General features: G+C 47.8%; 1 protein-coding gene across 1 annotated transcript in view; it reads left to right on the top strand.

The window, feature by feature from the left end:
• Window positions 1-26,765, top strand: part of LOC124026572 (protein PALS2-like) — a 42,957-nt gene that overhangs the window by 14,568 nt on the left and 1,624 nt on the right. The window contains exons 3-12 of the mRNA XM_046339481.1: window positions 1,268-1,386; window positions 4,117-4,269; window positions 11,049-11,195; window positions 11,484-11,711; window positions 16,220-16,351; window positions 21,037-21,133; window positions 21,585-21,662; window positions 24,464-24,625; window positions 25,170-25,372; window positions 26,502-26,630. Of these exons, the coding sequence (XP_046195437.1) occupies window positions 1,270-1,386; window positions 4,117-4,269; window positions 11,049-11,195; window positions 11,484-11,711; window positions 16,220-16,351; window positions 21,037-21,133; window positions 21,585-21,662; window positions 24,464-24,625; window positions 25,170-25,372; window positions 26,502-26,630 (1,446 nt within the window). The 5' untranslated portion in view covers window positions 1,268-1,269. The remainder of the gene's footprint in view (window positions 1-1,267; window positions 1,387-4,116; window positions 4,270-11,048; window positions 11,196-11,483; window positions 11,712-16,219; window positions 16,352-21,036; window positions 21,134-21,584; window positions 21,663-24,463; window positions 24,626-25,169; window positions 25,373-26,501; window positions 26,631-26,765) is intronic.

Below are 26,765 nucleotides of genomic sequence, written 5' to 3' on the forward strand. Positions count from 1 at the left end.
TTGTGAGACCATATGCTGGTGCGGTTGGCCCTGGGTTCCTGCTAATGCAAGACGATGCTAGACCTCATGTGGCTGGAGTGTGTCAGCAGTTCCTACCAGAGGAAGGCATTGATGCTATGGACTGGCCCACCCGTTCCACAGACCTGAATCCAATTGAGCACATCTGGGACATCATGTCTCGCTCCATCCACCAACGCCACGTTGCACCACAGTCTGTCCAAGAGTTGGCGGATGCTTTAGTCCAGGTCTGGGAGGAGATTCCTCAGGAGACCATCCGCCACCTCATCAGGAGCATGCCCAGGCGTTGTAGGGAGGTCATACAGGCACGTGGAGGCCACACACACTACTGGGCCTCATTATGACTTGTTTTAAGGACATTACATCAAAGTTGGATCAGCCTGTAGTGTGGTTTTCCACTCTAATTTTGAGTGTGACTCCAAATCCAGACCTCCATGGGTTGATAAATTTGATTCCCATTGATAATTTTTGTGTGATTTTGTTGTCAGCACATTCAACTATGTAAAGGGAAAAAAGTATTTAATAAGACTATTTCATTCATTCAGATCTAGGATGTGTTATTTTAGTGTTCCCTTTATTTTTTTGAGCAGTGTATATATGTCTGTAAAAAAGATCCCAGCTGATTCATGATTTCAACTGGCTGAGAAATGCTGCCTCCCTGTTTGTCTTGTCCTGACTCGTTTGTTACTATGGGACGGCTGGAGATCGGATTTGAATATTGAAAACATTTAGCAAATGTCAGAGAGACGGACAAAGGTTTATATAAATCTCCGCTGTTGAAAACTAAATATTAGTCTAAAAGAAATGGTAGATGATGTCTAGATGCTTTTTATAGTGGAGATCAAGTTTATAAATGACCTGTCAGGGTAGATGAGACAGTGGATTCAGCAGTCAGATGGAACAGAGTAAATAGGCATTTTAACTTCATAAATTTAGCTGCTGGTAACTTATGGAATAGACACCGGCTGGAATGTGTTTCAGGATTAGACCGACTCGTTGTATAAAACTCTAGACATGACCGCCTGGTCTTCCTGATATCTACTAAGGTGTGAGACGGGCCGTTCATACAAGGACCTGTACATGCAGTGCATTGGGAAAGTATTCAGACCCCTTGACCCTTTTCACGTCTCTGCCATATACATAGGCTGACATTATGTGGCCTTCTGATTGCAAGTCTGCATAGAACTATTGATTTTGTGGATATAAAAATAGTATTTCTTTTTAAAAACATTTTGTGTTTGTCCTCCAGCCATGCAGCAGGTGCTGGATAACCTGAGAGACATGCCTCCCACCACGGGGGCCAAAGACATCGACCTCCTCTTCCTCAAGGGAATCATAGAGAGCCCCATAGTCCGCTCCCTCGCCAAGGTAACATACACACTCCATCATATCATCAGCTAAGAGAGAAGAGAAGGAGGGGAGAGGAAGAGGCACTCAGTGCCACCATATAAATGTCTCCTCCATCTTGTCAGAACGGACTGAGCCAATAACAGCCAAACAGCAGCAGTCTGGAACGTTTTGGCCGAGATTGTTTTGAATGTATGGTATGGCCAATTAGCCAGTCAGTCTGCTAGTACACGGCGCAACTGGCCGGCAATTTGAGTTGCTTGCAACCGAGTTGTTTGTTGGTTGCTTGGGGAAACACCCCCCTGCAACCAATAAGCATCTCATTTGCAACTTGGTTGAATCCAGTTCAAACTTTGTGCAACTAGTTGCAAGCAACAGCCAATCAAAACAAACACTTTTGTCACATGATCCATTTGAAGGTTTGGAATTCTGACCCAGTTGTCATGTCACCACAGCTGTTCGTGCTGCGCAGAACAACCTGCAATCAGGGTTGACAGAACAGAGACTAACACAACAGGAATTGTATACAAGTTATTTGTACATGGTTTAGCAGTCAATAAATGTCATTTTGAAGAGAAGCCAAACCTCTCCTTGACCAGTTTCAACTGAAGTTGTCCACCATGAACTGTGCTAGCTTGGTTAGCTCGTTGTTAACTAGCTAGGTGTTGGTGTTTGCCGTGTAATTTTGGCTAGCTTGCTGTGTTGGTGTTTGCAATGTCCTTTAGGCTAACTAGCTAAATTGTACAGGCTGCATTTCTACAGTGTCCTTGCTGTCACAATAACCAAACCGTTGGGTGAACACATTGGTGAAACCACAACGTAATGCAGCAGATGACATGGGTTGAGTTTAGAATTCTCAAACCATCCGCTTCAATTTGATTGGCTGTTGCGTGCAATTTTAATCACATTTGAGTTGCTTCATTTAACCGCAGAGTTGCTTGAGATTACGTCACTTGCAACTAGAATTGCGTTAAAGTGGCTTTGTGTAAGTAACCCCAGCCTAAGTCTCGGTGGTTACTGCCGGGTGCATGGGGTTAACAGCTGCACATCTATGTTTAACACTGCAGTGAAATGTCATCTACAACGTGTTTCAACCATGTCACAGTCTGTAGAGGCCAGGGCCTAATTTATAAACCGCAGTGGTGTTAAAGTACTTAAGTAAAAAATACTTTACAATTTAAGCAGTTTTTTGGGGGTATCTGTCCTTTACTTTAAAACCTGTTTCTGCATCTGGGCTGTATGGGTGAGAGGGAGTGTGGACAGTACACTGTACAGTTGTCCCTTGGTTGTATTTGATTCCATTGGTTTCCCTTCCCTACTTTTAAAGTATTTTTTTGGGGTGAATCTGTACTATAGTAATCATATTTTTGACTCATTTTACTTCATTTACATTCCTAAAATGTCTTTACTTATTACTCCATACATTTTCCATGACACCCAAAAGTACTCATTATGTTTTGAATGCTTAGCAGGACAGGAAAATTGTCTAATTGACACACTTATCAAGAGAACATTCCTGGTCATCCCTACTGCCTCTGATCTAGAGGACTCACTAAACAGAAAACATTCCTGGTCATCCCTACTGCCTCTGATCTGGATTACTCACTAAACAGAGAACATCCCTGGTCATCCCTACTGCCTCTGATCTGGAGGACTCACTAAACAGAGAACATCCCTGGTCATCCCTACTGCCTCTGATCTGGCAGACTCACTAAACAGAGAACATCCCTGGTCATCCCTACTGCCTCTGATCTGGCAGACTCACTAAACAGAGAACATCCCTGGTCATCCCTACTGCCTCTGATCTGGGGGACTCACTAAACAGAGAACATTCCTGGTCATCCCTACTGCCTCTGATCTGGCAGACTCACTAAACAGAGAACATCCCTGGTCATCCCTACTGCCTCTGATCTGGGGGACTCACTAAACAGAGAACATCCCTGGTCATCCCTACTGCCTCTGATCTGGCAGACTCACTAAACAGAGAACATCCCTGGTCATCCCTACTGCCTCTGATCTGGGGGACTCACTAAACAGAGAACATCCCTGGTCATCCCTACTGACTCTGATCTGGGGGACTCACTAAACAGAGAACATCCCTGGTCATCCCTACTGCCTCTGATCTGGCAGACTCACTAAACAGAGAACATTCCTGGTCATCCCTACTGCCTCTGATCTGGCAGACTCACTAAACAGAGAACATTCCTGGTCATCCCTACTGCCTCTGATCTGGCAGACTCACTAAACACAAAGAAAAAAACGTGTTTAATTTTTTGTTTGTTTTTGTACCATCTTTGAAAGGCCAAAAGGAGAAGTGTGTTTGTTTGTTGTGACATGCTGACATCTGGTGGACATTTTACACTAGGTTCACTTTTCACAGGGAAAAAACTGACCATTAAATCAGGCTTTATTTCTACAGCATGGAATGCAACACAGTGTGCTTCATAGGAAAAAAAACAAATAAAACCTGAAATATTTCATATTTACTACACAACAAATAAAACCTGAAATATTTCATATTTACACAACAAATGAAAGAACAACAATAACTGAACGACTAAAAAGCACCTCAAGGAAAAGCTCAACTTAAAAGATGTTTTAACATCTCCTTTACATATGTCCACAGTTTCAGCACCCCTCAGGTTCTCTGGCAGGCTGTTCCAGAGGCCGGGGGCAGAATAACTGGTCCTGGGCGTTGGGATAGTTAAAACCTGAACTAAATACTGTGTGTATTAATGTGTGTCTCTGCAGGCACATGAGAGGCTGGTGGATGTGAAGCTGGAGGCTGTGAGAGACAACAACCAGCAGCTGGTCTCAGAGATCCTAGACTCCCTCACAGGACTGAGTAGTAGAGACGCCTCCGCCGAGGAACTAGCCAACATCCTCCAGGAACCACACTTCAAGGTACTCACACACCTATGTGTACACACACACACACACACACACATACACACTCACACACCTATGTGTACACACACACACTCACATACCTGTGTACATACACACACACAGTACCGTTGAGTTGTTAGAGCTAGCCTGAAAGTAGACTAGAGAATGACTGTCCTGTCAATCACCATATTACTCCTGAAGTTTCTGCCTCGCTGTCTCTGCCTCGCTCTCTCTCAATATTCACTTCATTTCAATTTGCTTTATTGTCATTATGTAACAATGTACATGTTGCCAAAGTTTTCTTTGGAGATTAACATTATTATAATAATAATAATAATCATCTCTCTCTCTCTGGTTGGAACTACACTACATGGTCAAAAGTATGTGGACACGTGCTCGTCGAACATCTCAATCATTGACTCTCTGGTGCCTCTACGGCAGCTAGAGCTGTAACTCTCTGGTGCCTCCATGGCAGTTGGAGCTGTGACTCTCTGGTGCCTCTATGGCAGTTAGAGCTGTGACTCGCTGGTGCCTCTACGGCAGCTAGAGCTGTGACTCTCTGGTGCCTCCATGGCAGTTGGAGCTGTGACTCTCTGGTGCCTCTATGGCAGCTAGAGCTATGACTCTCTGGTGCCTCTACGGCAGCTAGAGCTGTGACTCTCTGGTGCCTCTACGGCAGCTAGAGCTGTGACTCTCTGGTGCCTCTACGGCAGCTAGAGCTGTGACTCTCTGGTGCCTCCATGGCAGTTGGAGCTGTGACTCTGGCAGCTAGAGCTGTGACTCTCTGGTGCCTCTACGGCAGCTAGAGCTGTAACTCTCTGGTGCCTCCATGGCAGTTGGAGCTGTGACTCTCTGGTGCCTCTATGGCAGTTAGAGCTGTGACTCTCTGGTGCCTCTATGGCAGCTAGAGCTATGACTCTCTGGTGCCTCTACGGCAGCTAGAGCTGTGACTCTCTGGTGCCTCTACGGCAGCTAGAGCTGTGACTCTCTGGTGCCTCTGGTCTTTCTGTAGCTCAGTTGGTAGAGCATGGCGCTTGTAACGCCAGGGTAGTGGGTTCGATCCCCGGGACCACCCATACGTAGAATGTATGCACACATGACTGTAAGTCGCTTTGGATAAAAGCGTCTGCTAAATGGCATATATTATTATTATTATTATCTACGGCAGCTAGAGCTGTGACTCTCTGGTGCCTCTACGGCAGCTAGAGCTGTGACTCTCTGGTGCCTCTACGGCAGCTAGAGCTATGACTCTCTGGTGCCTCTACGGCAGCTAGAGCTGTGACTCTCTGGTGCCTCTACGGCAGTTAGAGCTGTGACTGGTGCCTCTACGGCAGTTAGAGCTGTGACTGGTGCCTCTACGGCAGTTAGAGCTGTGACTGGTGCCTCTACGGCAGTTAGAGCTGTGACTGGTGCCTCTACGGCAGTTAGAGCTGTGACTCTCTGGTGCCTCTACGGCAGTTAGAGCTGTGACTCTCTGGTGCCTCTACGGCAGTTAGAGCTGTGACTGGTGCCTCTACGGCAGTTAGAGCTGTGACTCTCTGGTGCCTCTACGGCAGTTAGAGCTGTGACTCTCTGGTGCCTCTACGGCAGTTAGAGCTGTGACTCTCTGGTGCCTCTACGGCAGTTAGAGCTGTGACTCTGGTGCCTCTACGGCAGTTAGAGCTGTAATACTGAATGTTTTTAAGGAGAACTGCAACTGTTTGGATTGAATCATTGTTTTTGTGGTGTTGGAAGCCGGTGTGTTAATTGTTATTATTATTATTATGAAGAAATTGTTGTCCTCAGGGCACCATTGCAAATGAGACCATGGTATCAAATGGTTGTAATAATCTGTCTTTGACTCTCTCTCTGTCTCTGCTACTTGCCCCTCCTAGAGATAAAAAAAAAATAGCCTATTCTGTCTGGACCAATGAGAAACTGCGGCCTGAGGGGGGCTATGTCCCTGGTCCAATGGGAGTGGAGGGGTCAAGTGGGGGAGGTAGACACACATTTCTGGGTTAGGGAGTTCTATCATGTGTGAACCAGATCTGTACTGATGCATGTTACTGCTCTCTCGGTCTGTCTTTCAGTTTCTGTTTTTCTCTGTCTTTCTCTGTCTCTCTCTGTTCTGTCTCTCTTTGTCTCTGTGTCTTTCTCTGTCACTGTTTTTCTCTGTGTCTCTCTGTCTCTCTCTGTTCTGTCTCTCTGTCTGTGTGTCTTTCTCTGTCACTGTTTTTCTCTGTGTCTCTCTGTCTCTCTGGTCTGTCTCTCTTTGTCTCTGTGTCTTTCTCTGTCACTGTTTTTCTCTGTGTCTCTGTCTCTGTGTTCTGTCTCTCTGTGTGTGTGTGTCAGATATTTATCCTGTGATATGGCTGCTCTGCAGGTGAGAACTTAACAGTCTTGTTCCTCCTTTCCTTCCTGTGGGACTGATTCATGATTGTATTTCCTGCATGCTACTTTTGGTCTTAAACATGCACTGGTTGTGAAGAAGTGTAGTCTACTTGTGAAGAAGAGCTGTGATTGGTTCATATACACTGGAGGGGCAGTTACCCAGTAGGTTGTGTGTTTCTCTCGTCAGTTGGTAGTAAATCAATGAGTGTTGCTGCTTGACTACGACATGATGAAATAGTGTTGTTGAGGAGGGTGTGGTGACAGGTCTGTGTGATATGTGGAGGAAGAGGAGGGTGTGGAGACAGCTCTGTGTGATATGTTGAGGAGGAGGGTGTGGAGACAGGTCTGTGTGATATGTTGAGGAGGAGGGTGTGGAGACAGGTCTGTGTGATATGTTGAGGAGGAGGAGGGTGTGGAGACAGCTCTGTGTGATATGTTGAGGAGGAGGAGGGTGTGGAGACAGGTCTGTGTGATATGTGGAGGAGGAGGAGGGTGTGGAGACAGCTCTGTGTGATATGTTGAGGAGGAGGAGGATGGTGTGGAGACAGCTCTGTGTGATATGTGGAGGAGGAGGAGGGTGTGGAGACAGCTCTGTGTGATATGTGGAGACAGCTCTGTGTGATATGTTGAGGAGGAGGGTGTGGAGACAGGTCTGTGTGATATGTTGAGGAGGAGGGTGTGGAGACAGCTCTGTGTGATATGTTGAGGAGGAGGAGGGTGTGGAGACAGCTCTGTGTGATATGTGGAGACAGGTCTGTGTGATATGTTGAGGAGGAGGGTGTAGAGACAGGTCTGTGTGATATGTTGAGGAGGGTGTGGAGACAGGTCTGTGTGATATGTGGAGACAGGTCTGTGTGATATGTTGAGGAGGAGGAGGGTGTGGAGACAGGTCTGTGTGATATGTGGAGACAGGTCTGTGTGATATGTTGAGGAGGGGGGTGTGGAGACAGGTCTGTGATATGTTGAGGAGGAGGAGGGTGTGGAGACAGGTCTGTGTGATATGTTGAGGAGGAGGAGGGTGTGGAGACAGCTCTGTGTGATATGTTGAGGAGGAGGAGGGTGTGGAGACAGGTCTGTGTGATATGTGGAGGAGGAGGAGGGTGTGGAGACAGCTCTGTGTGATATGTTGAGGAGGAGGAGGATGGTGTGGAGACAGCTCTGTGTGATATGTGGAGGAGGAGGAGGGTGTGGAGACAGCTCTGTGTGATATGTGGAGACAGCTCTGTGTGATATGTTGAGGAGGAGGGTGTGGAGACAGGTCTGTGTGATATGTTGAGGAGGAGGGTGTGGAGACAGCTCTGTGTGATATGTTGAGGAGGAGGAGGGTGTGGAGACAGCTCTGTGTGATATGTGGAGACAGGTCTGTGTGATATGTTGAGGAGGAGGGTGTGGAGACAGGTCTGTGTGATATGTTGAGGAGGGTGTGGAGACAGGTCTGTGTGATATGTGGAGACAGGTCTGTGTGATATGTTGAGGAGGAGGAGGGTGTGGAGACAGGTCTGTGTGATATGTGGAGACAGGTCTGTGTGATATGTTGAGGAGGGGGGTGTGGAGACAGGTCTGTGATATGTTGAGGAGGAGGAGGGTGTGGAGACAGGTCTGTGTGATATGTTGAGGAGGAGGGTGTGGAGATAGCTCTGTGTGATATGTGGAGGAGGAGGGTGTGGAGACAGGTCTGTGTGAGATGTTGAGGAGGAGGAGGGTGTGGAGACAGCTCTGTGTGATATGTTGAGGAGGAGGAGGGTGTGGAGACAGGTCTGTGTGAGAGGAGGAGGAGGGTGTGGAGACAGGTCTGTGTGATATGTTGAGGAGGGTGTGGAGACAGGTCTGTGTGAGAGGGGGAGGGTGTGGAGACAGGTCTGTGTGATATGTTGAGGAGGAGGGTGTGGAGACATGTCTGTGTGATATGTTGAGGAGGAGGAGGAGGGTGTGGAGACAGGTCTGTGTGATATGTTGAGGAGGAGGAGGGTGTGGAGACAGCTCTGTGTGATATGTTGAGGAGGAGGGTGTGGAGACGGCTCTGTGTGATAAGTTGAGGAGGAGGGTGTGGAGACAGGTCTGTGTGATATTTTGAGGAGGAGGAGGGTGTGGAGACAGGTCTGTGTGATATGTTGAGGAGGAGGAGGGTGTGGAGACAGGTCTGTGTGACATGTTGAGGAGGAGGGTGTGGAGACCGCTCTGTGTGATATGTTGAGGAGGAGGGTGTGGAGACAGGTCTGTGTGATATGTTGAGGAGGAGGAGGAGGGTGTGGAGACAGGTCTGTGTGATATGTTGAGGGTGTGAGACAGGTCTGTGTGATATGTTGAGGGTGTGGAGACAGGTCTGTGTGATATGTTGAGGGTGTGGAGACAGGTCTGTGTGATATGTTGAGGGTGTGGAGACAGGTCTGTGTGATATGTTGAGGAGGAGGAGGGTGTGGAGACAGCTCTGTGTGATATGTTGAGGAGGAGGGTGTGGAGACAGGTCTGTGTGATATGTTGAGGAGGAGGAGGGTGTGGAGACAGGTCTGTGTGACATGTTGAGGAGGAGGGTGTGGAGACCGCTCTGTGTGATATGTTGAGGAGGAGGGTGTGGAGACAGGTCTGTGTGATATGTTGAGGAGGAGGGTGTGGAGACAGGTCTGTGTGATATGTTGAGGAGGAGGCAGCTAACGCTCTCTCTCTTCCAGTCTCTCTCTTCTCTCCAGTCTCTGATCAAGGCCCATGACAAGGTGGCAGCTAACTGTCTCTCTCTCTCTCTCTCCAGTCTCTGATAGCTGCCACCTTGTCATGGGCCTCAATCAGAGACTGGAGAGAGACAGTTAGCTGCCACCTTGTCATGGGCCTCAATCAGAGACTGGAGAGAGAGAGACAGTTAGCTGCCACCTTGTCATTGGGCCTCAATCAGAGACTGGAGAGAGAGGCCCAGAGAGACAGTTAGCTGCCACCTTGTCATTGGCCTCAATCAGAGACTGGAGAGAGAGGCCCATGAGAAGGTGACAGTTAGCTGCCACCTTGTCATGGGCCTCAATCAGAGACTGGAGAGAAGAGAGACAGTTAGCTGCCACCTTGTCATGGGCCTCAAACTGTCTCTCTCTCTCTCTCTCAGTCTCTGATTGAGGCCCATGACAAGGTGGCAGCTAACTGTGTCTCTCTCTCTCTCTCTCAGTCTCTGATTGAGGCCCATGACAAGGTGGCAGCTAACTGTCTCTCTCTCTCTCTCTCTCTCCAGTCTCTGATTGAGGCCCATGACAAGGTGGCAGCTAACTGTCTCTCTCTCCAGTCTCTGATTGAGGCCCATGACAAGGTGGCAGCTAACTGTCTCTCTCTCTCCAGTCTCTGATTGAGGCCCATGACAAGGTGGCAGCTAACTGTCTCTCTCTCTCTCTCTCTCTTGAGGCTGACAAGGTGGCTCTCTCTCTCTCTCCAGTCTCTGATTGAGGCCCATGACAAGGTGGCAGCTAACTGTCTCTCTCTCTCTCTCTCAGTCTCTGATTGAGGCCCATGACAAGGTGGCAGCTAACTGTCTCTCTCTCTCTCTCTCCAGTCTCTGATTGAGGTCCATGACAAGGTGGCAGCTAACTGTCTCTCTCTCTCTCCAGTCTCTGATTGAGGCCCATGACAAGGTGGCAGCTAACTGTCTCTCTCTCTCTCTCTCTCCAGTCTCTGATTGAGGCCCATGACAAGGTGGCAGCTAACTGTCTCTCTCTCTCTCTCCAGTCTCTGATTGAGGCCCATGACAAGGTGGCAGCTAACTGTCTCTCTCTCTCTCCAGTCTCTGATTGAGGCCCATGACAAGGTGGCAGCTAACTGTCTCTCTCTCTCTCCAGTCTCTGATTGAGGCCCATGACAAGGTGGCAGCTAACTGTCTCTCTCTCTCTCTCCAGTCTCTGATTGAGGCCCATGACAAGGTGGCAGCTAACTGTCTCTCTCTCTCTCTCTCCAGTCTCTGATTGAGGCCCATGACAAGGTGGCAGCTAACTGTCTCTCTCTCTCTCTCCAGTCTCTGATTGAGGCCCATGACAAGGTGGCAGCTAACTGTCTCTCTCTCTCTCCAGTCTCTGATTGAGGCCCATGACAAGGTGGCAGCTAACTGTCTCTCTCTCTCTCCAGTCTCTGATTGAGGCCCATGACAAGGTGGCAGCTAACTGTCTCTCTCTCTCTCCAGTCTCTGATTGAGGCCCATGACAAGGTGGCAGCTAACTGTCTCTCTCTCTCTCTCCAGTCTCTGATTGAGGCCCATGACAAGGTGGCAGCTAACTGTCTCTCTCTCTCTCCAGTCTCTGATTGAGGCCCATGACAAGGTGGCAGCTAACTGTCTCTCTCTCTCTCCAGTCTCTGATTGAGGCCCATGACAAGGTGGCAGCTAACTGTCTCTCTCTCTCTCCAGTCTCTGATTGAGGCCCATGACAAGGTGGCAGCTAACTGTCTCTCTCTCTCTCCAGTCTCTGATTGAGGCCCATGACAAGGTGGCAGCTAAATGTTATGAGATGCCGTCGGAGGTGAACAGTAATGCCATGGCGACCGGCCCACTCATGCCCGCCGACGCCGTCAGGATAATTGGCATTCAGAAGAAGGCTGGCGAACCACTGGTGAGTTAATGAGTCCCAAATGGCACCTTATTCCTTATATAGTGCACTACTTTTGACCAGGGACCAATAGCTGGGCTCCGGTCAATAATGGTGCAAAATGTAGGGAACAGGGTACCATTTAGGACATAGTCTCAGACATTACCAATCAATCTGCAAGATCTGGATGACTGTTCATAGTTTGTAGTTAGCAGGTTAGGTACATGGAATATTTAAATCCCTTCTCATGCATTAACCTCTCTCTCTCTCTCCATTCTCTCAATCCCCCTCTCTTCCTCTTCTCCTCCTCAGGGCGTGACGTTCAGGGTGGAACGCGGGGAGCTGGTGATCGCCAGGGTCCTGCACGGCAGTATGATCGACCGGCAGGGCATGCTGCACGCGGGCGACGTGATCAGGGAGGTGAACGGGCGTGAGGTGGGCAGCGATCCCAAGGAGCTGCTGGAGCTGCTGAGGGACTGCCAGGGGGGCATCACCCTCAAGATCCTGCCCAGCTACCGTGACACTCCAGCACCACCACAGGTGAGAACAGGGTCATATTTATTAGTGAAACGAAGCAAAATGTTTAACAACAGAAAACAAAAATGTTTCTTGTTGTCCAGATTCAGTTTGTTATTGGCCAGATTTCAGGTAGGTCCCTCAGTTTCAGTTAGCTTCCATTCACATCCTAATGACAACAACACGGGTGGCTAATCATCCTCCTCTTGGAGGGACATTGGGAATGTAGAGTTTTTGCAGCAACACACCCGACTCAGTTCATTGAGGTGATTCAGCCGATTAGTAGAGTCAGATGTGTTAAAGCAGGGCAGGACCAAAAGCCCGCCCCAACAAGTAGCTCTTCAGGAGGAGGGCTGGTTCCCCACTAGGTCAAAGAGGCTGTAATAATGATACTGTTAAATATTAGGAGGAGGGCTGGTTCCCCACTAGGTCAGAGAGGCTGTAATAATGAAACTGTTAGATATTAGAAGGAGGGCTGGTTCCCCACTAGGTCAAAGAGGCTGTAATAATGAAACTGTTAGATATTAGGAGGGCTGGTTCCCCACTAGGTCAGAGAGGCTGTAATAATGATACTGTTAGATATTAGGAGGACGGCTGGTTCCCCACTCGGTCAGAGGGGCTGTAATAATGATACTGTTAGATATTAGGAGTACGGCTGGTTCCCCACTCGGTCAGAGGGGCTGGAATAATGATACTGTTAGGGGCATGGCCCTTCTAATATCTATCTCCTATTGAGAACCTGTTTCTGCACCTGGGCTGTACAGGTCAGAGGAAGTGTGTACAGTAAATACACTGCAGTTGTCTCTTGGTCATATTTTATTTTTGCTTTTGCAGTGTAGATTGTGTTTTTTGGCGGGAATCTGTACTTTACTATTGATGTTTTTGACAACTTTTACTTCACTACATTCTTAAAGAAAATATGTACATTTTACTCCAAACATTTCCTCTGACACCCAAAAAGTACTTATTACATTTCAAATGCTTAGCAGGACAGGAAAAAGGTCCAATTCACACACTTCCCAACCGCCTCTGATCTGGCAGACTTGCTCATCATAAATGCTTCATTTGTAAAGGATGTCTGAGTGTTGGAGTGCCCCTGGCTAGCTGTACATTTACAGAACTAGAACATGGTGCTGTCTGCTTTTCTATAGTAAAAAATCATTTGAAATTATTTATACTTTTACATTTTGAAACTTAAGTATATTTTAACAATTACATTTCATTTTGATACATATTTATAACCAACACTTTGACTTTTACTCAAGTAGTATTTTACTGGGTGACTTTTACTTGAGTAATTTTCTATGAAGTTATCTTTGACTTTTTCCATCACTGTGTTTTTGTACCTGTCAGAGTGGTTGAGGGGGAGACGGGGTTGACCTGGTCCTAACCCAGAATGACAGGGCACTGAGCTGGAACTGTTACCCTGCCTGGGACACACTGGTCCTATTAATACACTTCATGGAATAACTGGGGCACTGAGGAGAGGGAGGAAGAGAGGGAGCGAGGAAGAGCGAGGAAGAGCAAGGAGGAGGAGGAGGAGGAGGGAGAGAGTATGAAAGAGAAAGAAAGCCTATCTGGGGGATGAAGAGGAGTAAAGGAAAGGACAGCTGATCTGGGACCTTATGTAGGACAGGGCTCTCCAACCCTGTTCCTGGAGAGATGCAGTCCTGTAGGACAGGGCTCTCCAACCCTGTTCCTGGAGAGGTGCAGTCCTGTAGGACAGGGCTCTCCAACCCTGTTCCTGGAGAGATATGGTCCTGAAGGGCAGGGCTCTCCAACCCTGTTCCTGGAGAGATATGGTCCTGAAGGGCAGGTCTCTCCAACCCTGTTCCTGGAGAGATGCAGTCCTGAAGGGCAGGGCTCTCCAACCTTGTTCCTGGAGAGATATGGTCCTGTAGGACAGGGCTCTCCAACCCTGTTCCTGGAGAGATGCAGTCCTGAAGGGCAGGGCTCTCCAACCCTGTTCCTGGAGAGATATGGTCCTGTAGGGCAGGGCTCTCCAACCCTGTTCCTGGAGAGATATGGTCCTGAAGGACAGGGCTCTCCAACCCTGTTCCTGGAGAGATATGGTCCTGTAGGGCAGGGCTCTCCAACCCCGTTCCTGGAGAGATGCAGTCCTGAAGGGCAGGGCTCTCCAACCCTGTTCCTGGAGAGATGCAGTCCTGTAGGACAGGGCTCTTCAACCCTGTTCCTGGAGAGATATGGTCCTGTAGGGCAGGGCTCTCCAACCCTGTTCCTGGAGAGCTATGGTCCTGTAGGACAGGGCTCTCCAACCCTGTTCCTGGAGAGATATGGTCCTGTAGGACAGGGCTCTTCAACCCTGTTCCTGGAGAGATATGGTCCTGTAGGGCAGGGCTCTCCAACCCTGTTCCTGGAGAGATGCAGTCCTGTAGGACAGGGCTCTCCAACCCTGTTCCTGGAGAGATGCAGTCCTGAAGGGCAGGGCTCTCCAACCCTGTTCCTGGAGAGATGCGGTCCTGAAGGGCAGGGCTCTCCAACCCTGTTCCTGGAGAGATATGGTCCTGAAGGGCAGGGCTCTCCAACCCTGTTCCTGGAGAGATATGGTCCTGTAGGGCAGGGCTCTCCAACCCTGTTCCTGGAGAGATATGGTCCTGTAGGGCAGGGCTCTTCAACCCTGTTCCTGGAGAGATATGGTCCTGAAGGGCAGGGCTCTCCAACCCTGTTCCTGGAGAGATATGGTCCTGTAGGGCAGGGCTCTCCAACCCTGTTCCTGGTGAGATATGGTCCTGTAGGGCAGGGCTCTCCAACCCTGTTCCTGGAGAGATATGGTCCTGAAGGGCAGGGCTCTCCAACCCTGTTCCTGGAGAGATATGGTCCTGTAGGGCAGGGCTCTCCAACCCTGTTCCTGGAGAGATACGGTCCTGTAGGGCAGGGCTCTCCAACCCTGTTCCTGGAGAGATACGGTCCTGTAGGGCAGGGCTCTCCAACCCTGTTCCTGGAGAGATACGGTCCTGTAGGGCAGGGCTCTCCAACCCTGTTCCTGGAGAGATGCGATCCTGTGGGACAGGGCTCTCCAACCCTGTTCCTGGAGAGATCTGGTCCTGAAGGGCAGGGCTCTCCAACCCTGTTACTGGAGAGATATGGTCCTGAAGGGCAGGGCTATTCAACCCTGTTCCTGGAGAGATATGGTCCTGAAGGGCAGGGCTCTCCAACCCTGTTCCTGGAGAGATATGGTCCTGAAGGGCAGGGCTCTCCAACCCTGTTCCTGGAGAGATATGGTCCTGAAGGGCAGGGCTCTCCAACCCTGTTCCTGGAGAGATATGGTCCTGAAGGGCAGGGCTCTCCAACCCTGTTCCTGGAGAGATATGGTCCTGAAGGGCAGGGCTCTCCAACCCTGTTACTGGAGAGATATGGTCCTGAAGGGCAGGGCTCTCCAACCCTGTTCCTGGAGAGATATGGTCCTGAAGGGCAGGGCTCTCCAACCCTGTTCCTGGAGAGATATGGTCCTGAAGGGCAGGGCTCTCCAACCCTGTTCCTGGAGAGATATGGTCCTGAAGGGCAGGGCTCTCCAACCCTGTTCCTGGAGAGATACGGTCCTGAAGGGCAGGGCTCTTCAACCCTGTTCCTGGAGAGATGCGGTCCTGTAGGACAGGGCTCTCCAACCCTGTTCCTGGAGAGATGCAGTCCTGTAGGACAGGGCTCTCCAACCCTGTTCCTGGAGAGATACGGTCCTGAAGGGCAGGGCTCTCCAACCCTGTTCCTGGAGAGATATGGTCCTGAAGGGCAGGGCTCTCCAACCCTGTTCCTGGAGAGATATGGTCCTGAAGGGCAGGGCTCTCCAACCCTGTTCCTGGAGAGATGCAGTCCTGAAGGGCAGGGCTCTCCAACCCTGTTCCTGGAGAGATGCAGTCCTGTAGGACAGGGCTCTCCAACCCTGTTCCTGGAGAGATATGGTCCTGAAGGGCAGGGCTCTCCAACCCTGTTCCTGGAGAGATATGGTCCTGAAGGGCAGGGCTCTCCAACCCTGTTCCTGGAGAGATATGGTCCTGTAGGACAGGGCTCTTCAACCCTGTTCCTGGAGAGATATGGTCCTGTAGGGCAGGGCTCTCCAACCCTGTTCCTGGAGAGATATGGTCCTGAAGGGCAGGGCTCTCCAACCCTGTTCCTGGAGAGATATGGTCCTGAAGGGCAGGGCTCTCCAACCCTGTTCCTGGAGAGATATGGTCCTGTAGGACAGGGCTCTTCAACCCTGTTCCTGGAGAGATATGGTCCTGTAGGGCAGGGCTCTCCAACCCTGTTCCTGGAGAGATATGGTCCTGTAGGACAGGGCTCTTCAACCCTGTTCCTGGAGAGATATGGTCCTGAAGGGCAGGGCTCTCCAACCCTGTTCCTGGAGAGATATGGTCCTGTAGATTGTTTGTTTTTCTCTGTAGATTCTCACAGTACAGACTGTAGAGTGTTGGGCTGTTGGTGATTTACAATCTGAAGATGTTGTTGTTAAACACCCCTCCTATTTCCTTTTTTCTACCTGAAGCTGTAACTATGGTAACACAGACCTTGTTTTCTAGGTGCATCTGAAACCCCACTTTAACTACAGCCCAGCCACAGACAACCTGATCCCCTGTAAGGAGGCTGGCCTGGCCTTCTCTAAAGGAGATGTTTTGCACATCGTCAACAGAGAGGACCCTAACTGGTGGCAGGTAGGTACTGCTGACCACAGAACAGCCCTTAACTGGGTTATTCATCCATAATCCACAGGTCCTCATGCCTTACTGCTCAAATATATGGCTCAGGTACTACTTTCAGAGGAACGTTCTATTAGACTCGGGATTGAATGACTTTCCCACATCCACCCCTAGGCACTTGATCTGAAACAACTGGATGGAGAGATGCAATATGGTAATAGGTCCGTGCTCCATCTTGCCTTCTTTTGATTCGCTAGGTGGAACTTTTAATTAGGGATGCACGATATATCGGAATCGGACGATATTAGCTAAAAAAATGCCACCATCGGTATCGGCCCGATGTCTAGTTTAACGCCAACGTTAAAAACCCATGTCAAAGCTGCCGTGCATACCTGTATAACGTAGGTAGATGACATGCATACCTACATAACGTAGGTACATGACGTGCATACCTATATAACGTAGGTACATGACGTGCATACCTATATAACGTAGGTAGATGACATGCATACCTATATAACGTAGGTACATGACATGCATACCTACAGGTATATAACGTAGGTAGATGACATGCATACCTACAGGTATATAACGTAGGTACATGACATGCATACCTACAGGTATATAACGTAGGTAGATGACATGCATACCTATATAACGTAGGTAGATGACGTGCATACCTATATAACATAGGTAGATGACGTGCATACCTATACAACGTAGGTAGATGACGTGCATACCTATAACGTAGGTAGATGACATGCATACCTATATAACGTAGGTAGATGACATGCGTACCTATATAACGTAGGTACATGACGTGCATACCTATATAACGTAGGTACATGACGTGCGTACCTATATAACGTAGGTACATGACGTGCGTACCTATATAACGTAGGTAGCTGATGTACATACCTATATAACGTAGGTAGTTGATGTACGTACCTATATAACGTAGGTAGTTGATGTACATTCCTATATAACGTAGGTAGTTGATGTACATACCTATATAACGTAGGTACATGACATGCATACCTATATAACGTAGGTACATGACGTAATGACGCCACGTAACATGTAGCGCTACACTTGCAACACAGCATTCCTAACCTAGTCCACAATGCGTGCTGTGTGGATGGAGCAGTCAAGTCCAGCAGTCATTTGAAAGAGGAAGAACATTTCAGAGAGACAACTCAAAGGTGAAATCCATTAGTGGCAAGATAATGGGATTCATTGCCCTTGACAATCAACCGTTCTCTGTCGTGTGGGTGATGTTGGCTTTCGCCGACTGGTTGAGCACCGGTACACACTACCAAGTGCGCTGTTGTTCAGATGTTGCCCTACCGGAGTTACAGTCACAGCTTCACCACATGCTATGGAACACCGTTTGGGTCTTTGCGTGTCAAATAACACTTCCACAATAACACTATTTTATGCTTTAAATAAGCTTTTAATTTGCCATGTAAAATAATAGCGTTCTATTGTAGAATGTTGTGTGTTCTGAGTTTACAAGCCAAGCGCCACCACTACTATCAGTAGCACTGTCAAAGCTGTACAAGGTTCTGCGTTTACAAGCCAAGCACCACCACTACTATCAGTAGCACTGTCAAAGCTGTACAAGGTTCTGCGTTTACAAGCCAAGCACCACCACTACTATCAGTAGCACTGTCAAAGCTGTACAAGGTTCTGCGTTTACAAGCCAAGCACCACCACTACTATCAGTAGCACTGTCAAAGCTGTACAAGGTTCTGCGTTTACAAGTCAAGCACCACCACTACTATCAGTAGCACTGTCAAAGCTGTACAAGGTTCTGCGTTTACAAGTCAAGCACCACCACTACTATCAGTAGCACTGTCAAAGCTGTACAAGGTTCTGCGTTTACAAGTCAAGCACCACCACTACTATCAGTAGCACTGTCAAAGCTTGTACAAGGTTCTGCATTTACAAGCCAAGCACCACCACTACTATCAGTAGCACTGTCAAAGCTGTACAAGGTTCTGCATTTACAAGCCAAGCACCACCACTACTATCAGTAGCACTGTCAAAGCTGTACAAGGTTCTGCGTTTACAAGCCAAGCACCACCACTACTATCAGTAGCACTGTCAAAACTTGTACAAGGATCTGCGTTTACAAGCCAAGCACCACCACTACTACCAGTAGCACTGTCAAAGCTGTACAAGGTTCTGCGTTTACAAGCCAAGCACCACCACTACTATCAGTAGCACTGTCAAAACTTGTACAAGGATCTACGTTTACAAGCCAAGCACCACCACTACTACCAGTAGCACTGTCAAAGCTGTACAAGGTTCTGCATTTACAAGCCAAGCACCACCACTACTATCAGTAGCACTGTCAAAGCTGTACAAGGTTCTGCATTTACAAGCCAAGCACCACCACTACTATCAGTAGCACTGTCAAAGCTGTACAAGGTTCTGCATTTACAAGCCAAGCACCACCACTACTATCAGTAGCACTGTCAAAGCTGTACAAGGTTCTGCGTTTACAAGCCAAGCACCACCACTACTACCAGTAGCACTGTCAAAGCTGTACAAGGTTCTGCATTTACAAGCCAAGCACCACCACTACTATCAGTAGCACTGTCAAAGCTGTACAAGGTTCTGCATTTACAAGCCAAGCATCACCACTACTATCAGTAGCACTGTCAAAGCTGTACAAGGTTCTGCATTTACAAGCCAAGCATCACCACTACTATCAGTAGCACTGTCAAAGCTGTACAAGGTTCTGCATTTACAAGCCAAGCATCACCACTACTATCAGTAGCACTGTCAAAGCTGTACAAGAAATGTCTGCAAACACCGGCCACGAACGACGTGTTTACAATACCACGTTGGTAATAAAGCATCATTTGTTCAACCGCAACTTCTGGGGTAGCTAGTCTTAGCTTGGTACCTAGCTAGCACCAATACAACCAGCCTGAAAACAATGACCAGTAGAAACTGCAGTCATTTTCACTATTCTTAGCAATGATTTTAGGTGTCCTTGTGATTAAGTATTAGCTAGGTAGTATCTTGTTGTTCCCCTATTGAAATTGAACTTCAGTTCATGAAGATAAATAGCTATGCAGCTACTTAACCTTGTTTCCCATAGCTATATTATAAGCAGCCAGCTAGCTTCATCTGGCTCGTGAGTCTCAACGGGACCGGGTTATTTGTTGTGAAGCTAGCAGCAATAAGGATCAGGCACAATAGAGGAGTTTGCGGTTTGCCTTCAAAATAAAAGCACCCCTTTGAAAGTGATGCCGAAGGTTACAATTGGTGGAATCATGCCATATTTTGACTAGATAATGTGGAGCAATGAAATGGGGTATCAGTCTACTCGGTGACACCCACAGAACACAACTGTGAAGTTGTGAAGAGTTTACGCAAATATTAGCGTTGTAGCTCTTATCGCGGGACTGTGACTGTGTGAAATCATCTCCACAGTCAGCCTATTGTGTGTGTTGACATTCATATTACACTGTACAATTTTACCTAAGGATTGGGGATCAATGAAATGGGGTATCGGTCTACTCAATACCCAATATATTTTTTCAAAACATCCACACAGTATAGGTTGACAATAAATGTGGCTCAATTCACAGTTGTTTCAGAGTCCCGCAATGGAGCTACAACACTAATGTTCTCTGGGTGTCACTGAGGAGACTGATGCACCATGTCATTGATCCACAATCCATTGGTAAGGCTGTACAGTGAAATAAGGATGCCCACAATGCAATTCTAAAGTATTTATTTATTTATTTATTTAACGAGGCAAGTCAGTTAAGAACAAATTCTTATTTTCAATGACGGCCTAGGAACAGTGGGTTAACTGCCTGTTCAGGGGCAGAACGACAGATTTGTACCTTGTCAGCTCAGGGATTCAAACTTGCAACCTTTCGGATACTAGTCCAACGCTCTAACCACTAGGCTACCCTATTACATCCAGTGTAGTTTCAAACGCTTTTGTCTTTTGTTGATTTTATATAACATTCCAACCTCATTTAGCATGATCTATTAAACTACGCCATAATTATACTATTTGTATTCATTTGCATCACTGTCAATGGCATACTTTTATTTTGAAGGCTAACCGCAAATGAAATACGAGTGATTTAGTGTAATAATTACATTTTAAAAAATGAGTGAACGAGTTAGATTATCATGTGACATGCAGTCATATCCTGATTGGTCAACAAGCTTATATGACACATCAAAAAAAGTTTTTATTTGACGTGTAACTTTTTTGACACGCAAAGACCCAAACTGCGTTCCATAGAAATCCTGGTTGAGAATGAAACGAATAAACAACACAACAAGTAAGTGAAATGAATATGTTTTGATTATGTTTTACTGGTAATGGGGACATACGTAATCGCCAACAAAATAACTTTTTGGTCAGTGTGTGTAACCTTTATTTAACTGGGCAAATCAGTTAAGAACAAATTCTTATTTACAATGACAGCCTACCACGGCCAAACCCAGACAACGCTGGGCCAATGTTGTGCCACCCTATGGGACTCCCAATCACGGCTGGATGTGATACAGCCTGGATTCAAACCAGGGACTGTAGTGATGCTTCTTGCACTGAGACACAGTACCATAGACCGCTGCGTCCACGTGTGTGTGTTAACTATTTAACTGTACTAGAATGAGAAACAGGAAGTAGCATGTCTCTGACCTCACATCCTGTCCCTCAGGCAGTCAACATTGTGGGAGGAGCCACAGGACTGATCCCCAGTCAGTTCTTAGAGGAGAAGAGGAAGGCCTTTGTGACGAGAGAATGGAATGGATCAGGTACATTTCTGACTATGTAAAGTGACATTGGGTGTTTTGAAAAGTGCTTAAAATGTAATGATTATTACGTAGTTAGACTTCTTTACACCCGCCTATATAACTCAGAACACTGCCTGGTTCAACTAAGGTGAAATGGAATTGTAACACACATCTCTATACTCAAAAAGTTCTGACATCTACCCCAAAATCATATCTTCTGCCCACCTGAAAAGTAGTGTACTATATACACACAGCCTAATATTCCCATGACAGTTTATTTCTCAAATTATCACATTAGGCAACAAAGTATAGGCTGAATACACACTCTAATAAATAACCTCTAATAAACCCCCCCCCTCCCCCTCTACTTCCCCTCTACTTGTGTCCACAACTCAGACATACTTAGGAAATATGTTTACTCTGGTGCCCTCTTGTGGTTCAGTGAACTTTTAATGTGTGTTGTTCCTCCCAGGTGTTCTCTGTGGGACACTAACAGGAAAGAAGAAGAAGAAGAAGAAGAAGATGATGTACCTGATGTCCAAGAATGCAGGTGAGTTCAGCAGCCGTTAGACCTCTCTGATCCAGCTGTTAGACCTCTCTGATCCAGTCATTAGACCTCTCTGATCCTGCTGTTAGACCTCTCTGATCCTGCTGTTAGACCTCTCTGATCCAGTCGTTAGACCTCTCTGATCCTGCTGTTAGACCTCTCTGATCCAGTCATTAGACCTCTCTGATCCAGTCGTTAGACCTCTCTGATCCTGCTGTTAGACCTCTCTGATCCAGTCATTAGACCTCTCTGATCCTGCTGTTAGACCTCTCTGATCCAGTCGTTAGACCTCTCTGATCCTGCTGTTAGACCTCTCTGATCCAGTCATTAGACCTCTCTGATCCTGCTGTTAGACCTCTCTGATCCTGCTGTTAGACCTCTCTGATCCAGTCGTTAGACCTCTCTGATCCTGCTGTTAGACCTCTCTGATCCAGTCATTAGACCTCTCTGATCCAGTCGTTAGACCTCTCTGATCCAGCTGTTAGACCTCTCTGATCCAGTCATTAGACCTCTCTGATCCTGCTGTTAGACCTCTCTGATCCTGCTGTTAGACCTCTCTGATCCAGTCGTTAGACCTCTCTGATCCTGCTGTTAGACCTCTCTGATCCAGTCATTAGACCTCTCTGATCCTGCTGTTAGACCTCTCTGATCCAGTCATTAGACCTCTCTGATCCTGCTGTTAGACCTCTCTGATCCTGCTGTTAGATCTCTCTGATCCAGTCGTTAGACCTCTCTGATCCTGCTGTTAGACCTCTCTGATCCAGTCATTAGACCTCTCTGATCCTGCTGTTAGACCTCTCTGATCCTGCTGTTAGACCTCTCTGATCCTGCTGTTAGACCTCTCTGATCCAGTCATTAGACCTCTCTGATCCTGCTGTTAGACCTCTCTGATCCTGCTGTTAGACCTCTCTGATCCTGCTGTTAGACCTCTCTGATCCTGCTGTTAGACCTCTCTGATCCAGTCATTAGACCTCTCTGATCCAGTCATTAGACCTTTCTGATCCAGCTGTTAGACCTCTCTGATCCAGTCATTAGACCTCTCTGATCCTGCTGTTAGACCTCTCTGATCCTGCTGTTAGACCTCTCTGATCCTGCTGTTAGACCTCTCTGATCCTGCTGTTAGACCTCTCTGATCCTGCTGTTAGACCTCTCTGATCCTGCTGTTAGACCTCTCTGATCCTGCTGTTAGACCTCTCTGATCCTGCTCTAAAGGGCTTCAGTTCACCCTGTGGGCGTTGTTATACTGATAACAGTAGTGGGCGTTGTTATACTGATAACAGTAGTGGGCGTCGTTATACTGATAACAGTAGTGGGCATTGTTATACTGATAACAGTAGTGGGCGTCGTTATACTGATAACAGTAGTGGGCGTTGTTATACTGATAACAGTAGTGGGCGTTGTTATACTGATAACAGTAGTGGGCGTTGTTATACTGATAACAGTAGTGGGCGTTGTTATACTGATAACAGTAGTGGGCGTCGTTATACTGATAACAGTAGTGGGCGTCGTTATACTGATAACAGTAGTGGGCGTTGTTATACTGATAACAGTAGTGGGCGTCGTTATACTGATAACAGTAGTGGGCGTCGTTATACTGATAACAGTAGTGGGCGTCGTTATACTGATAACAGTAGTGGGCGTCGTTATACTGATAACAGTAGTGGGCGTTGTTATACTGATAACAGTAGTGGGCGTCGTTATACTGATAACAGCAGTGGGCGTCGTTATACTGATAACAGCAGTGGGCGTCGTTATACTGATAACAGCAGTGGGCGTCGTTATACTGATAACAGCAGTGGGCGTCGTTATACTGATAACAGCAGTGGGCGTCGTTATACTGATAACAGCAGTGGGCGTCGTTATACTGATAACAGCAGTGGGCGTCGTTATACTGATAACAGCAGTGGGCGTCGTTATACTGATAACAGCAGTGGGCGTCGTTATACTGATAACAGCAGTGGGCGTCGTTATACTGATAACAGCAGTGGGCGTCGTCATACTGATAACAGCAGTGGGCGTCGTTTATACTGATAACAGCAGTGGGCGTCGTCATTATACTGATAACAGCAGTGGGCGTCGTCGTTATACTGATAACAGCAGTGGGCGTCGTCGTTATACTGATAACAGCAGTGGGCGTCGTCGTTATACTGATAACAGCAGTGGGCGTCGTTTATACTGATAACAGCAGTGGGCGTCGTCGTTATACTGATAACAGCAGTGGGCGTCGTCGTTATACTGATAACAGCAGTGGGCGTCGTCGTTATACTGATAACAGCAGTGGGCGTCGTCGTTATACTGATAACAGCAGTGGGCGTCGTCGTTATACTGATAACAGCAGTGGGCGTCGTCGTTATACTGATAACAGCAGTGGGCGTCGTCGTTATACTGATAACAGCAGTGGGCGTCGTCGTTATACTGATAACAGCAGTGGGCGTCGTCGTTATACTGATAACAGCAGTGGGCGTCGTCGTTATACTGATAACAGCAGTGGGCGTCGTCGTTATACTGATAACAGCAGTGGGCGTTGCTATCAGTAACTTGTTGTTGACCAGAGCCATCACATGTTGTTGACCAGGCCTGGCTCCCCAGTGGGTGATTCTATGCCGAACCATGGCTGTGCCCCTGCCCAGTCATGTGAAATTCTTAAATTAGGGTCTAATGAAATTATTTAAATTGACAGTTAACTGACTCAGTAAAATTGTTGAAATTGCGTTTTTATATTTTTGGTCAGTAGTTATGTGTTAGTTTTATTACTGAGCAAACTAAGCTGATGGTGGTAGTGTGTCTGTTGTCGTGACGACCAGAGTTTGACCGCCACGAGCTGCAGATCTACGAAGAGGTGGCCAAGATGCCTCCATTCAAGAGGAAGACCCTGGTTCTGATTGGTGCTCAGGGAGTGGGCAGGCGCAGCCTGAAGAACAGACTGATCATCATCAACCCCCTGCTCTATGGAACCACCGTCCCCTGTGAGTCCCAGTCCCCCTGTGTGTATATCAACCCCTGCTCTATGGAGTCCCAGTCCCCCTGTGTGTGTGTGTGTGTGTGTGTGTGTGTGTGTGTGTGTGTGTGTGTGTGTGTGTGTGTGTGTGTGTGTGTGTGTGTGTGTGTGTTTCAGGGGTACAGCAGGAGATGACAAACTTCAGTCTCCTATGGATGAATGAGATCTTTCCTCGCCCCTCTTTCTCTCCTCACCCCTCCTGCAATACCTCCCTCAATCTCCTTACCCCCCCTCTCACTCTCTCCTCGCCCTCCTCCTTACCTCCCTCAATCTCCTTACCCCCCCCTCACTCTCTCCTCGCCCTCCTCCTTACCTCCCTCAATCTCCTTACCTCCCTCAATCTCCTTACCCTCACTCTCTCCTCGCCCTCCTCCTTACCTCCCTCAATCTCCTTACCCCCCCTCTCACTCTCTCCTCGCCCTCCTCCTTACCTCCCTCAATCTCCTTACCCCCCCTCTCACTCTCTCCTCGCCCTCCTCCTTACCTCCCACCATTTCCTCACCTCCCTCCAGTCACGTCTCGGCCTGCTCGGGAGGAGGAGAGAGACGGCCAGTCGTACTGCTTTGTGTCTCGGTCCCAGATGGAGACAGACATTAAGGCCCGTCGCTACCTGGAGCATGGAGAGTACGATGGAAACCTCTACGGAACCAAGATGAACTCCATCCACGAGGTGGTGGACGCAGGACGTACCTGCATACTGGACGTTAACCCACAGGTAGGTCTGACACACACACATTTCACACAGTCAGGATTTATTCATTTTAAAGGTCCAGTTCTGTCAAAAATGGGATTTTCCTGTGTCCTTATATTACTGCACTTAGGTTGGAATAATACTGTAATGTGAACATCATGATCATGCCTTTTAGTGTAAGAGCTGATTGAAAAGACCGCCTGAAATTTCTAGCTTGTTTTTGTGGGATTGAGTTTTGGTCTGCCTGGTGACATCACCATGTGGAAAATGAGTTAATAGACCAATAAGAAAGAGAGTTCCAAACCTCTCTGCCAATAACAGCTAGTTCTCAGTTTCCCCTCCCCATTCAGACCACTCCCAGACAGTTCTTTGAGAAATTACTTTTGCTAAGAAGCTATTTTTGTTTCTTTTTGACTATTTTGATTGAAAATAATGACAGTAAGGGACCTAATTTGTTACCCAGAAATAATTTGATATTGAGATAAAGACAGCTGCATGGGTCATAAGCAAAACCTGAATAAGCATGATGTGTGTTGATGGGTTGTGTGTGTTGATGGGTTGTGTGTGGATGGGTTGTGTGGATGGGTTGTGTGTGTGTGTGGATGGGTTGTGTGTGTGTGTGGATGGGTTGTGTGTGTGTGTGTGTTGATGGGTTGTGTGTGTGTGTGTGTTGATGGGTTGTGTGTGTGTGTGTGTTGATGGGTTGTGTGTGTGTGTGTGTGTTGATGGGTTGTGTGTGTGTGTGTTGATGGGTTGTGTGTGTGTGTGTTGATGGGTTGTGTGTGTGTGTGTTGATGGGTTGTGTGTGTGTGTGTTGATGGGTTGTGTGTGTGTGTGTTGATGGGTTGTGTGTGTGTGTGTGTGTGTGTGTGTGTTGATGGGTTGTGTGTGTGTGTGTGTGTTGATGGGTTGTGTGTGTGTGTGGGTTGATGGGTTGTGTGTGTTGATGGGTTGTGTGTGTGTGTGTGTGTGTGTTGATGGGTTGTGTGTGTGTGTGTGTGTGGGTGTGTGTGTGTGTGTGTGTGTGTGTGTGTGTGTTGATGGGTTGTGTGTGTGTGTGTGTGTGTGTGTGTGTGTGTGTGATGTTGTGTGTGTGTGTGTGTGTGTGTGTGTGTGTGTGTGTGTGTGTGTGTGTGTGTGTGTGTGTCGTCAGGCGCTGAAGCAGTTGAAGACAGCAGAGTTCATGCCGTTTGTGGTGTTTGTTGCTGCTCCACAACTGGACACACTAAGAGCTATGCACAAAGCCGTGGTGGACGCTGGACTCACCACCAAACTGCTCACGGTCAGTCTCTGGATGTTGGTGGATCTGTGCACAATTCTGAGTGTTGTAGTTATTCAGATGATAATCACTGATGGAAACCTCTCGCTCTCCGGTCTCGCTCTCCCCCTCCACTCTCGCTCTCCCCCTCCACTCGCA

Source organism: Oncorhynchus gorbuscha, unplaced genomic scaffold (assembly GCF_021184085.1).
Source record: "Oncorhynchus gorbuscha isolate QuinsamMale2020 ecotype Even-year unplaced genomic scaffold, OgorEven_v1.0 Un_scaffold_2778, whole genome shotgun sequence".
Classification (NCBI taxonomy): domain Eukaryota; kingdom Metazoa; phylum Chordata; class Actinopteri; order Salmoniformes; family Salmonidae; genus Oncorhynchus; species Oncorhynchus gorbuscha.